The 13,652-nt window shown below is 41.7% G+C and overlaps 1 protein-coding gene across 7 annotated transcripts in view; it reads left to right on the top strand.

Moving 5' to 3' along the window:
- The first annotated feature begins 1,762 nt into the window (after nucleotides 1-1,762).
- Nucleotides 1,763-13,652, top strand: part of ST7 (suppression of tumorigenicity 7) — a 277,197-nt gene continuing 265,307 nt past the window's right edge. For 2 of the 7 annotated variants that reach the window (XM_055347479.2, XM_031012997.3), the window contains exon 1: nucleotides 1,764-2,476. In XM_055347479.2, the coding sequence (XP_055203454.1) occupies nucleotides 2,326-2,476 (151 nt within the window). In that variant the 5' untranslated portion in view covers nucleotides 1,764-2,325. Of the gene's footprint in view, nucleotides 2,477-13,652 lie in introns of all 7 variants that reach the window. The other 5 variants (XM_031012996.3, XM_055347481.2, XM_031012993.3 and 2 more) reach the window with 5 other exon arrangements.

Below are 13,652 nucleotides of genomic sequence, written 5' to 3' on the forward strand. Positions count from 1 at the left end.
ATGTGTACAGTCCCCACCACATGCCAGGATGCGCACCAGGAGAGGCAATGATGAGTAATATAGGGCTGACTTCCCAGGAGCGCCTAGTAGAAAATTAGAAGATTGTGACTTAGCGGAGTCATATTCATGTCCATTCATTGAGGTTCATTGACAGCAAAAAGCCAGGCCTCCGGATGTTCATTTAAATTAAGTAGTCAATATCCTAATGCAGTGACTCGCAGAGAATCTGGTGGGTTATTTAATCATCACATAAAATAGGTGGTTCATGTACTCATGTTGAGGCAGGAGACTAGGGTCTGGAGGCAGGGAAACTAAGGACTTCCTTGAGCTACATTGAAAGGAAAACCCTAACTTTCCACGCCTAAGTAACAAAAGGACCAGAGGCTACCTTTGACCTTTTCTGCCTAGCAGATGGGAAATTGGCTGTCTGTAACCAATCAGACTGACTGGGGGTCCAATCTTCATTTGCAACTTTGTAACTTCACTCCAGCCTCTGAATGGTTGTTGTCCACAACTAATCAGACTGTGGACGAGTCTTCGTTTGCATAGAAGCATAACTTCGTAAGTTCATCCCAGCCTCTGATTGGTTGTTTTTTGCAACCAATCAGATGTTTGCACAGGAGTGTTACCTTTGTATCTTCATTTCAGCCTCTGGTTGGCTGCTTTCTGCAACCAATCAGACTGATTGCAGGCTACCACTTCATTTATGTGAGATGAGCATGAAGTTGCCAAAGGGAAACTTCTTGGGGGTATTTGGACCAAGAAGATTCTGTATTCGGCCTTTGAGCCGCTGCTCCGCCCGCTCCCACAATGTAGAGTGTACTTTTGTTTTCAATAAATCCCTGCTTTCGTTCTTTTGTTGCTTCCCTGGGTGTTTTGTCCAATTCTTTGTTCAAAACGCCAAGAACCTGGACAACCTGCAGTCACGATCCTTTACTGGTGGCAATATTGTTTTATTTTACTGAGATTCCATGTATCAGTGTTAGACACAAAAATCATTTGGTCATGTGCTGCCATAAATAACTATAAAGAAAGTCTATGTGTGCCAATTTCACTTATTCTGGCCTGGATCTCACTGTAGTAGATCAAATGTGAGGAAGAAACAGTAGCCGAGAGAGGCTGGAATTAGTAAAAATTTAAGAGTAGTTCCATCCATTATGTATGCCGTAATAGGCCCTATATGTGAAAAGTTAAAGGAGCTTATTTAATTATGAAGGAAACTATTATACAAGTAAGCAAAACAATTTATAATAAAATATTCTTTATGCTCAGAATTTTACAAATAGGTGTAGACTGGAAAACCTGCAATTGCCTCATTACCATCTAATACATAGAAAGTCAAATCACTTACGGACAGAAACAGACTTGAAAATTTCAGCTGAGAAAACATTTTAGAATAAAAGAAACATTTTATTCAGCACAGACAAAACAAAACAATGTTTAAAATGGACTTTTTGTTAGAGGTTGCCGTTTCACAGTCAAAATTATCCCAGAGAATTGTTTATATTAAAAACAGGCTGAGAATAGTTTGACCTCTGATCATCAAAAAACCTGGAGGATAAACATTCATCTTGTCAAGATTTCTCTGGAAAATCCCTGCGCTGCTTCAAAGAGACAGAACAAAGGTAAATAGCATCTGCCACCCAAATCTTGCTGAATAGAGTGATTTATCTTCAGGCCTACTAGCCGGCGACAGGAGCGCACGTCCTCCCTTCCCCTAGCTGTCCCGGGTTTATTCATTCCCTGAGCCTGAATCCTGATAAGGGAGCAGAGTAGGGTTTAAGACCTCGGACCCCAGAATACACCACTGCAATTGAATTTTGGTTCCACCTTAAGGTAAACTACGCAGCTGCTGTGAGCCTCAGTTTCCCTACCTATAGAAAGAGGATCGTAGTGGGGATTGTTGCAGGGGTTAAATGAGATTGTACGGAGCGTGGAGCAGTGCCTGGCGTGTGGTAAACGCTCAACTTATGCGGGTTGTAACTGCCTGAGGAGTTTCCTTCGGCGCGCCACTTGGCCTTCTCTTTCTAAATATTAGCATAATAAATATAAATGGACCCAGAACGCGAGGGGGCAGGGGCCACGTGATCGCTCCACGAAAGCCACTTGTAGGGACCTTTAGAGAGTTAGCAATAAGGCTGGAGAAGGAAAAGCCGGCGCGCCCGCGGCCCGCGCGATTTCCCGCCGAGCCCGCGTCCCCGGCGGCGGGCGGGCTCCGGGGGCGCCCGGGCCGCGGCGGCGGCGGCGGCGCGAGCTGCGCCTCTGGGCCGGTGAATCATCCCGGCAGACACCGAGAGCCGCGGCAGCAGAGAGGAGCGCTAAAACATGGCTGAAGCGGCCACGGGCTTTCTGGAGCAGCTCAAGTCCTGCATAGTTTGGTCTTGGACGTATCTGTGGACCGTGTGGTTCTTCATCGTGCTATTCCTGGTCTACATCCTGCGGGTGCCTTTGAAAATCAACGACAATTTGAGCACAGGTAAGGCCTGGGAGCCGGGCCCGCGGCGCCCACCCCTCCCCCGCCCCGGAAAGTTAGTGCAACTCGCGCGGGGCCGCGGCCAGGCGCGCGCTCGGGGACGCGCCGAGGCCCGCGCACCGGAGGCCCGCGGCTACCCGCCAGCAACGCGGCGGCTTAGGCGGTGGGGCAGGGCAGCTGGGCGCGCGGGGGCGGCCGGTGGCCTTCACGGCCCCGCGGAGGAAGAGCTGCGCCGCGCACAGACCGCAAGGCGGGCCGGGCCGGGCCGGCAGCCGCCCTGCTGCTTCGCTGGTGGTCGGGAGACGGAGAAGGACGGGTGTCGCGGGCGAAGGAGTTCCCAGGACACCCCCTCGGGTGTCTGCGCCGGAACTCCGAGGGTTCCCCGGAGTTAGACCGAGTCCTTCCTCACGCCCTCCCGGCTGTGGGTGCCAAGCGGCCGAAGTGTGGTCGGGGAGGCGCCCTCCCGCCCGGCCGTGGAGGCCCGAGGGCGGCTGCCGGAGGGTACTCGGCGGCGAAGCCCCCTGACCCGGCCGGGCTGTCCGGGCGGCGCCCTCCGTGGCCCGGAGTTGCGTCTTGCCGGGCGTGGGGCTGTCTCTGGTTGGGTAGTGGGGAGAGGGGTTCCCGAAGGCACTCTTGGGAGTGTATGGATGACGTGTCAGGTCACCAAATGGATTGTCGAAGGGACCGGAGGGAAGAGGGGAGAGCTGGAATTTCTGAGGGTTTCGGTTGCAGTTTTCAGTGATCTTTGCTGGTCTCCCTTCCCTGTAAAGCTACATATGCTCAGCAAGTGCCGCGTGCCTCCCATCCTTGGTCGGTGGTAAATGCAGGAGGTAATTAACAGGATCTTCACAAACTTGGAGCCAGCCCACTGAGTCGTTAAAAAAACACCCGCAAAGAAAACACACGAGCCTTAACACTCCAGAGAGTTCCGAAACACAAAGTAAATTTTGAGCTAAGGGTTACAGTCCTTTAAATCTGGAAATTTCAACGTAGAGTGTTTTTGTTCTTGTTTTAAATTTTAATTTCACAGTACTGGGAAATTCTTACAGTCCTGAAGATATACACATATGTACACATATATATCTTCCCTTGTTAATCTCCATACTCTGGGAGTGCAAGTCTGGAAATGCATTTTCCTCAGGTGTTTAGCTGCATTAAAACGCTTTTTAAAGCGCTTGAGATAATGTACTCATTTTGTTAGGAAACTTGTACCTTTCAGATACTAACTTAAGTATTTTGATTACTAACTTGAACTCATGTTCATATTTACATTTGTTTTGTAGTATCCCTCGGGATAGTGTCCCTGGGAGGGGGATAGGATTCAGCACTCTAGAATTGTCTCACCATTTGAATAGGTGCTGCTCAGCCCTTTTGAGTCTGTCATCGGAAAGACCATGGCTTTCTCGCTTTTCATCTTTTTGGATGGCTGCTTGTCGCAATATTGTCTTCTTCGCTTTAGACAAGTATGTCTCCAGGATACCTTCTGGTCTCAAAGTTCTATACCTTTAAGAAGTTGTTTGAATATATGTTTTAATGGAATTACGTATTTGTTGTTAACAGTCTTAGTCTGTTTTGTGCTGTAACAGAATACCACAGATTGGGTAATTTTTAAAGAACATTTTATTTCTTGTAGTTCAGGAGTCAGGGAAGTCTTGAGATCAAGGGACTGGCATGTGGGGAAGTCCTTCTTGCTGTCATCCGTTGGTGGAAGGTGGAAGGGTAAGAGAACATGAGAAAACAAGAGGGGGCCCAATTTCACTTTTATAACAAACCTACTCCCTCAATAACAAAATTAATTCATTCTTGAAGGCAGAGCCTTCATGACCTAATTACCACTCACAGGTCCCACCTTTCAACACTTTTGCACTTGGGATTAAGTTTCAAACACACTAGTTTTTAAAATATTAATGTTTCTCCTTATTACACACTTAAAATTTTATTTCATGATATACATTTGTATATCACATTTTCATCAGTTAGGTTAAATAATTACCCATGTATATATGTGTAAGTGTCACATCCAGTGCTCTGTGCAGATCAGGCAAGAAGCAAAATATCTACTGGGAAAATGTGTACTTGTTAAGGAAGGGCATTGTTAGGTCTTCTAGCAATTTAAATCTAGCATTTCTCAGAGATGCCTTTGTTAATTTGTGTAGGGGCAGTTCTAAGAGATAGCAAAAATATGAAGATGAACGTGCCATCCGGGCTGTACCTTGCTAGACACATGATAGAAGACCTGATGATGCTGCACTTTTCAGTTTGGTTTCATGCTCATTTCAGTCATAAAGAAAGATAAAAGGGGAAGCACACAGAGAGCACTCACCTCTCTGCTGTTTTTATGAGAGGGTAGCAGGATCTGGGGTGGGAGGAGGACTTTGGCATTAATTTTGAGACATGAAATTATAGCAACAAACCACCCTAGAACAGTTTAGGTTTTTCAAAAAACAGTTGCAGACATTAGAGGCCTATTTTCTTCCCTTTTAAGTAACAGTGAGAAGTTATAGGAGGAAAACTGCCAAAAGGTTGTTGTCAACTTAATTCCCTCCTTTCCTTGCCAATTCCCCTCCCCTTTGGGAAAAAGTTTCTGTACTGAAGTTATTGGCAAGGAAGGCCTAGGGAGAAAGAAGTCATTAGCCAGCACCCCTGAGAGGGGAGGCAGGAGCTAGCCTGGTCTAACTTGTCCTTGCAGGGAGGTCTAAAAGAGTTCTAATGGGACTAACTTTGCTGCTCTTCAGCCCTGTGGTGCTTACTCTTCCTGTGATGAAGGCAAGTGTGTTCCTGGAGAGGTTACTGAATCTGGAGCTGCTTTTAGGGAGTTGCAGATGGCGCAGGCCTCCCTTCCTCCTCAAGGAAGCCAAAGACACCATCACAATCAGGCAGCCAGGAGCCAGGGCTTCCATAGCCCCAGCTCTGTACCTGTAGGGGGATGGAATCTGGTAAAAGTGTTCTGGAGTCGTTCTTGGATATCTGCTTGGTATCTTCTCGATATCTTGACTATCTGTGACAATTTTAATCCTCATTTGATCATATTTTATGGTAAATGAGCTTAACTCGATTTTTTTTTTAATTTAGATGCCTCCTAATGTACTATAACAGGTGCTATGATAAGAAAGATGAATGAGTTTGTAAAACCCAGGGTAAATAAGGAGTTTACAACAAGAATACAACTTCCCATATGCAAGATGGGGCTGGGCAAGGCTGTGAGAGCTTCTCCTGAATTGAGCCTAAGAGGATGAGGAGAATTCCATGATTGAGGACTCAGAGGTGGACCTCCCAAACAAAGGGACAAAGTTGTGAAAGTGCAGGTCAGATTCAGAGAAGAGCGAATCGTGGAATTTAACTTAAAATAATAAAAGAAAAGGACTTTGATGAACAACCATACCGTTTTTAGCTCTTACATCGTGTAGTTTTCCAAGTAAAAATGCTTTGAATGCTGTTTTTAAGGTATACTACTTCCCTACTCCCACCAGCTTGGCTCGTGTGATCTTCGTTGCATTGAGCCAATGCCGTTTAGGGTAGGGATATAGTTCAAAGAATTCCACAGTATTCTCTTAGACCGTACAGAGAAACCTTAACATTGGCAACCACATCTTGTAATGAAAATGAATTTTAAAAAAGAAAGGGGAGAAAACGATCATAATAGGAATAGTACATAGTGGCTAGCTTTGATAATAGTTTTTTTTGTTTGTTTGTTTGTTAAGAGAGTCTTAGTATGTTACCTAGGTTGGGCTTGAACTCCTGGGCTTAAGGGATCCTCCCACCTCAGCCTCCCTAGTAGCGAGTACTACAGGTGTGTGCCACCATGCCCAGCTGCTGGTAACTGATTTTTGAGGCTCTGTTCTTGATTTGGATACAATAGTGTTAAAATAGTTTTATGATTTACTGAAAATAGAATGAACTTTTAACAAGGTTTTTAAAAGACCCCAAATAATATTACTTGTCAGTTTTCAAGTGAATTAATATCGTAGAGCAATACTTTTCCAAAGGGCAGAAAATTAATTGTAGATTGGCGCAGTCATGCAGGATATTATTAAAATAGGTGAGTCTTAAAAAATAGTACCATAACTTATACAGTGGTGTTGATGGCACTTTCTCATCTACCCTATGTTATAAAGTTTTTTGCTGCTGAATTTAAACACCTTTTCCTAAAACGGGCAACTTTGCTGTTTTTGCAAAAAGCAGCATAAGTGATTTTCCAATTCTTTTTCTATTTGCTGAAAAGCAAGTTTTCAAAGATCTTTGAAATCCGTTTTCATTCCTTTTGGAAAACAAATGTAATAGCCTGATCTAGGCTTAAAGTTATTTATTTACTTATGTTTGAGACAAGGTTTCACTCTGTCACCCAGGCTGGAGTGCAGTGGTGCAGTCACAGCTCACTGCAGCCTCAACGTCCAGGCTCAAGTAATCTTCCTGTCTCAGCCTGCCACCTAAGTCTTAGTAGCTGAGACTACAGGTGCACACCACAATGCGTGGCTAATTTTTTTTTTTTTTTTTTTTTTTTGTAGAGACAGGGTCCCCTGTGTTCTTGAACTCCTGGGCTCAAGCAGTCCTACTGCCTCCACCTCCCAAAGTGCTGGGATTGCAGGTGTGAGCCACCGTGCCTGGTCAAGTTATTTAGAAGACTTTTTTGTGTGTTAATTAGGCTCACGAATACAGATGTAAAACTCTTATATTGTTGACATGATATATAACTTAGGCTGCAGCTCAGTTTTGGCATTTTTTCATGTTGAGAATTTTTGCTCTAAATTTACTTAACATTTAGATTTTAATTTACTTAAAATTTACGTAAAATTGGATTTCCCTTCTAGAGGGTCTGGTTGCAGTTTACATAGGTCTTTTGCCCCTGTTGTGCCTGTTGTCTAAAATGTTCTTCCCTATCTGTAAATCCCACCCGCCTATCAAGGACCAGCTGGCATGCTGCCTTCTGATCCTTTCAGCTGCAGAAAAGACAGGCTTACCTTGGAGATATTGCGAGTTTTGTTCCTGGCCACTGCAATAAAGTGAGTCCCATGAAATTTTTGGTTTCCCAGTGCGTATAAAAGTTATAGTTACACTATATTGTATTATATTAAGAGTGCAGTAGCATTATATCTAAAAGACCAATGTATATACCTTAATTTAAAAATCCTTTATTGCTAAAAAAAAATGCTATCTGAGCCTCAGGAAGTCATAATCTTTTTGCTGGTAGAGAGTCTTGCCTTGATGTTTATGGCTGCTGACTGATCAGGGTGCTGGTTGTTAAAGGTTGGGGTAGCTGTGGCAATTTCTTCAAATAAGACAACCATAAAGTTTGCCACATGGATTGGTTTTCCTTTCCAGAGAAAGATTTCTGTGTATCGTGTGATGCTGTCTGATAGCATTTTACCCACAGTAGAACTTTCAGAATTGGAGTCAGTTTTATCACCCTGCCACGGCTTTATCAATGAAGTTTATGTAATATTCTAAATCCTTTGTTGTCATTTCAGCAATGTTCACATCTTCACCAGGAGTAGATTCTATCTCAAAACACTTTCTTTGCTCATCAAAAGAAACAGCTCTTTATCCGTTCAAGTTTTACAAGGAATTACAACAATTCAGTCACATCTTAAAGCTTCAGTTCTAATTCTAGTTATTTTGCTGTTTATGGCATGCCTGCAGTTACTTTACCTTATATGAATTATGGTATATATGTGTAATATATGTGGGTCAGTGTTTGTGTATATATGCATCTTTTTTTGTATATGTATGTTTTATCACTTCTTCTAGATTCTAGTTCTTCATCTTCCAGTGTTAATTCCTTGTACAAAGTAGGTCCTTATCATTCACTGAATGAATGAATATCCAAGTTACGGTGTATTTAGTGAGCTGGGATTGGAACAATACAATTGATCAAATGCATTACTGAGTATGTGCCCCATCTAAGTTTGCAGCTTTAGATTGTGGTCAGAGGCTGTTACAAGATCTTATATATTCTATGATGGGTCATATGCATCTAAAGCATGGTGGTTCAGTTTATGAATATATAAAGGGACAATTTTTTGATTAATGTCAGCTTTGAGTTTAGAATGTATCCCAGATATCTTAGTTGCCCTTAATTATTTTTGGAGATATTTTTCTCAGCCATTAATAAAGCAATCCGAATGATGCATTTTTCTCTGACCTTGAGTTTTTGTATATGTAAAATAATGGCTTTACATTCATTAAGTTTCCTTCTAGCTCTGGGATTCTGTGTCTTATGATGAATTTCATTGAGTGCAAAGTGTAGCACCAAGATAATACATGGACTTAATGAGTATACATGTTTTTTACAGTTTGGACTCTTAATTCTTAGTGAATACAAGTCCAGATTTCGTATGACTTCCTGCAGTGGCTTCCATTGCATTGAAAATACAATCTAAGTGTATTACCTTCATTTACAAAGTCTGATGCTATGGCTGTTTCTTACCCCTCAAATCTGAACTTCCACCTCTCTTTTTCTAGATCACCACCCTCCAAATATGCTGGGATTCTTTTTTTTTTTTTTTTTTTTTTTAAGACAGAGTCTCGCTCTGTTGCCCAGGCTGGAGTGCAGGGACGAGATCTCAGCTGACTGCAACCTCTGCCTCCTGGGTTCAGGTGATTCTCATGCCTCACCCTCCCAAGTAGCTGGGATTACAGGTGCACGCCATCATGTCCGGCTAAGTTTTGTATTTTTAGTAGAGACAGAGTTCGCCATCTTGTCCAGACTGGTCTCAAACTTCAGGCCTCTAGTGATCTGTCCCCCTCGGCCTCCCAGAGTGCTGGAATTCTAGGCGTGAGCCACTGCAGACACATAAAATTGTGCTGAAGTATTTCTAATCACTTCGAGTTACAATTCTGTCTGTTAAGTTTCATTTTGCCTGCCAATATTATTCTGAAAAATTTCCCAACCAAATCTTTCTTGTACTACTGTGTCATTGCTCACAGACAATTTTTTTCCACGTTGGTAGAACCCTGAACTCCATTCATACAGATAATATGAGGTACTTAACTTATACATTTGTTTAAGTTCCTTATTGATGCTGGATATTAGACCTTTGTCAGATGCATAGTTTCCAAAAATTGTCTCCATTCTGTAGGTTTTCTGTTGACTCTGTTGATAGTTTCTGTTGCTGTGCAGAGGCTCTTTAGATTTTGTTTGTCAATTTTTGCTTTTATTGCAGTTGCTTTTGGTGTCTTCATCATGAAATCTTTGCCCATTCCTGTGTCCTGAATGGTATTATGTAGGTTGTGTTGCAGGGTTTTTATAGTTTTTGGTTTTACATTTAAGTCTCTAATCCATCTTCAGTTGTATATGGTGTAAAGAAGGGGTCCACTTTCAGTCTTTTGCATATGGCTAGCCAGATATCCCAGCACCATTTATTGAATAGGCAATCCTTCTCCCATTGCTTGTTTTGTCAGATTTGTCGAAGATCAGATAGTTGTAGGTGTGCAGCATTATTTCTGGGTTCTCTGTTCTGTTCCATTGGTCTATGTGTCTGTTTTTTTTACCAGTATCATGCTGTTTTGGTTACTGTAGCCCTGTAGTGTAGTTTGAAGATGAGTAGCGAGTAGCATGATGCCTCCAGCTTTGTTCTTTTTGCTTAGGATTGCTTTGGCTATTTGGGCTATTTTTTGGTTCCATATGAATTTTGAAACAGTTTTTTCTAATTCTGTGATGAATGTCAATGGTAGTTTAATAGGAATATCATTGAAACTGTAAATTGCTTTGGGCAGTATGGGCATTTTAATGATATTGATTCTTCCTGTCCGTGAGCATGGGATGTTTTTCCATTTGCTTGTGTCATCTCTGATCTCTTTGAGCAGTGTTTTATAGTTCTTCGTGTAGTGATCCTTCACCTCCATGGTTAGCTGTATTCCTACATTTGTGTGTGTGTGTGTGTGTGTGTGTGTGTGTGTGTGTGTGTGGTGGGGGGCAATTGTGAATAGGTCTGCATTCCTGGTTTGGCTCTTGGCCTGACTGTTGTTGGTGTATAGGAATGTTAGTGATTTTTGCACATTGATTTTATATCCTGAGACTTTGCTAAAGTTGTTTATTAGCTTAAGGAGCTTTTGGGCTGAGACTATGGGGTTTTCTTTCTTTTTTTTTTTTTAATTTTACTTTAAGTTCTGGGATACAAGTGCAGAATGTGTAGGTTTGTTGCGTAGGTATACGTGTGCCATGGTGGTTTGCTGCACCTATCAACCCGTCATCTAGGTTTTAACCCCTGCATGCATTAGCTATTTCTTCCAATGTTCTCCCTCCCCTCACCCCCCACCCCCTGACTGGCCCTGGTGTGTGTTGTTCCTCTCCCTGTGTCCATGTGTTCTCATTGTTCAACTCTGACTTATGAGTGAGAACATGCAGTGTTTGGTTTTCTGTTCCTGTGTTAGTTTGCTGAGGATGGTGGCTTACAGCTTCATCCATGTCCCTGCAAAGGAGATGATCTCATTCCTTTTTTATGACTGTATAGTATTCCATGGTGTACGTGTACCACATTTTCTTTATCCAGTCTATCATTGATGGGCATTTGGGTTGGTTCCATGTCTTTGGTATTGTAAATGGTGCTGCAATAAACATATGTGTACATGTGTCTTTAGAGTAGAATGACTTATATTCTTTGGGTATATACCTAGTAATGGGATTGCTGGGTTAAATGGTATTATTTCTAGTTCTAGATCCTTGAGGAATCGCCACACTGTCTTCCACAAAGGTTGAACTAATTTACATCCCACCAACAGTGTAAAGGCGTTGCTGTTTCTTCACAGCCTCACCAGCATCTATGGTTTCCTGACTTTTTAATAATCACCATTCTGACTGGTGTGAGATGGTATCTCATTGTGGTTTTGATTTGCATTTCTGTAATGATCAGTGATGGTGAGCTTTTTTCTATGTTTGTTGGCCACATAAATGTCTTTTTTTGAGAAGTGTCTGTTCATATCTTTTGCCTACTTTTTAATGGGGCTGTTTGATTTTTTGTTGTAAATTTGTTTAAGTTCCTTGTAGATTCTGGATATTAGACTTGGGCAGATGGGTAGATTGCAAAAATTTTCTCCCATTCTGTAGGTTGCCTGTTCACTCTGATGATAGTTTCTTTTGCTGTGCAGAAGCTCTTTAATTAGGTGACTCTAGGGTTTTCTAGATATAGGATCATGTCGTCTGCAAACAGGGGTAGTTGACTTTCTCTCTTCCTATTTGGATGTCTGGGCATTCTATGAATATTTGTGTGGTTGAGATAGTTACTGACTTTGGCCTTACAGCTTGATGATAGACTTGGTCCCTTGACTAGAATGCAATCTTCATGTGAGACTGTAAAATGAATAAGTGCTTTGTAGGCTGTAAAATACTATTTAAATCTGAGGCATTATAGTAGGTCTTTTCCTCAGAAGGCTATATTCTATATTCTATAGGCTTGGCTCTCACAGTGAAATGACACATTAAACTATATAATAGAATCTTTTTTATCCTAGATATTCTTTCTAAAACTGCACCAAGCAAGATAATGGGTTATTGGATTGTTTGAAACCACACTACTGTCTGTTTGTTGTAAATGTGGAATAATATCTCTCAACATCATTATTGTATTTGAGATGTTGTTGTAAAGATATCTGTAAAGGGCTTTGGATTTTCCAGAAGAGAGAACTTGTAATGAAACTCATTTTTCTTGTCACAGTGGAGCAAGACAGTTGCTGATGTGTTACCATTACCCATCATTTAAAAGTAGCAGGCATTCCTATACTACCTACTGTGCTAAAATAAGGAACTGACAGGCCCAGTTAGTTAGCTGTAGCAGTATTTTATGTTGCTGTGGCTGTGGTATCACTGTTTAATTGCAGTTACCAAATCTCTCAGCAAAGTAAGGCAACATTTATCTGAGAAAGCATTTTTTTCCCTTCTGAATTAACTGAAAGTGCACTGGTTACACTTATACTCTGTGGAGAACCCTAACTTTGGTTCTTTTTTTTCTTTTTTTTTTGGAGACGGAGTCTCACTCTGTAGGAGTGCACTGGAGTGCAGTGGTGCGATCTCGGCTCACTGAAAACTCCGCCTCCTGGGTTCAAGCGATTCATCTGCCTCAGCCTCCCGAGTAGCTGGGACTACAGGTGCATGCCACCATACCTGGCTAATTTTTGTATTTTTAGTAGAGACAGGGTTTCACCATATTGGCCAGGGTGGTCTCAAACTCCTGACTTCGTGATCCGCCCGCCTCGGCCTCCCAAAGTGCTGCGACTTTGGTTCTTAAGTTGACCTCCACATCTAATAAAAGATTGTGGTTAAGTATCAGTCTTTCAGAAATTTTGAGCAAGGTTGTAGAGCGTTAAAGGACTTTAAAGGCATCTCTTAGGCCAGTGAGGAAGGACTATTTGTTTTATTATTTAAAAAAATTAACATTTAAAAACAGCATAAACAGTAGAAACACTCTGAAGTATAAAATCGTCTTAAAAAAGGAAGTAGTTTTTACACATAAGCAGCTCATATCTGGAGTTATTGTGTGACCTAGATTTAGAGTTTTGTCTTGTTTTGGTCAGTTGTTAATACCATTCTGAAGTATTATTTTATTAGTGACAGGTAATAGTAGAATGCTTACAGTTCTTCTCTTTGTTAAGCTTTTCCAGTTTCTGGACTCTGTCTTGGGAATGAGAATGAAATTTACTTCCCTACAAATTGGGTTTTTTCATTTATTTGATAGACCCTGTTTATTGAACATTCCTAATAGAGCTAATAAAATAATGCTCTTGGGGTGTTTTGCAATTTATTACACCTGCTCCACTCAATTGATTCTCTTTCTGTGACATGTGTTTAGATTTGTATAGTGTTACATAATAAGAACTTGTGGGATCTAGTTTGTACTTTTCCCTGGGGCTTGGGTTGGGGAGCGTGTGTATGTTGTTTGTGCAGAATTTGTATTTTCTATCATTGGTATCTTGTATTTAAAACAAAATAAAACAAATTATACTTTTCTCAGTTCAGGCTCAGAGTTGGCGTGGTTTAGAGAGGAATTTTTGTCTTAGCTTATTTATGTTGCAGAAATATAATGTTTGGCCGTTTTCATAAGGCTTTTTAAGGAAAGTATTTTAAATTGTACCCTTACATTTGAGAGATGAAGCATGAGAAGCTAAATTACAGTTTTGAAATATTAGAAATTTGCTGCCCAATCGTTCTTTCCCCAAACTGGAAGTTGTATATGCATTATCATTCAAT

This window comes from Gorilla gorilla, chromosome 6, assembly GCF_029281585.2.
Source record: "Gorilla gorilla gorilla isolate KB3781 chromosome 6, NHGRI_mGorGor1-v2.1_pri, whole genome shotgun sequence".
In the NCBI taxonomy this organism is placed as follows: Eukaryota; Metazoa; Chordata; class Mammalia; order Primates; family Hominidae; genus Gorilla; species Gorilla gorilla.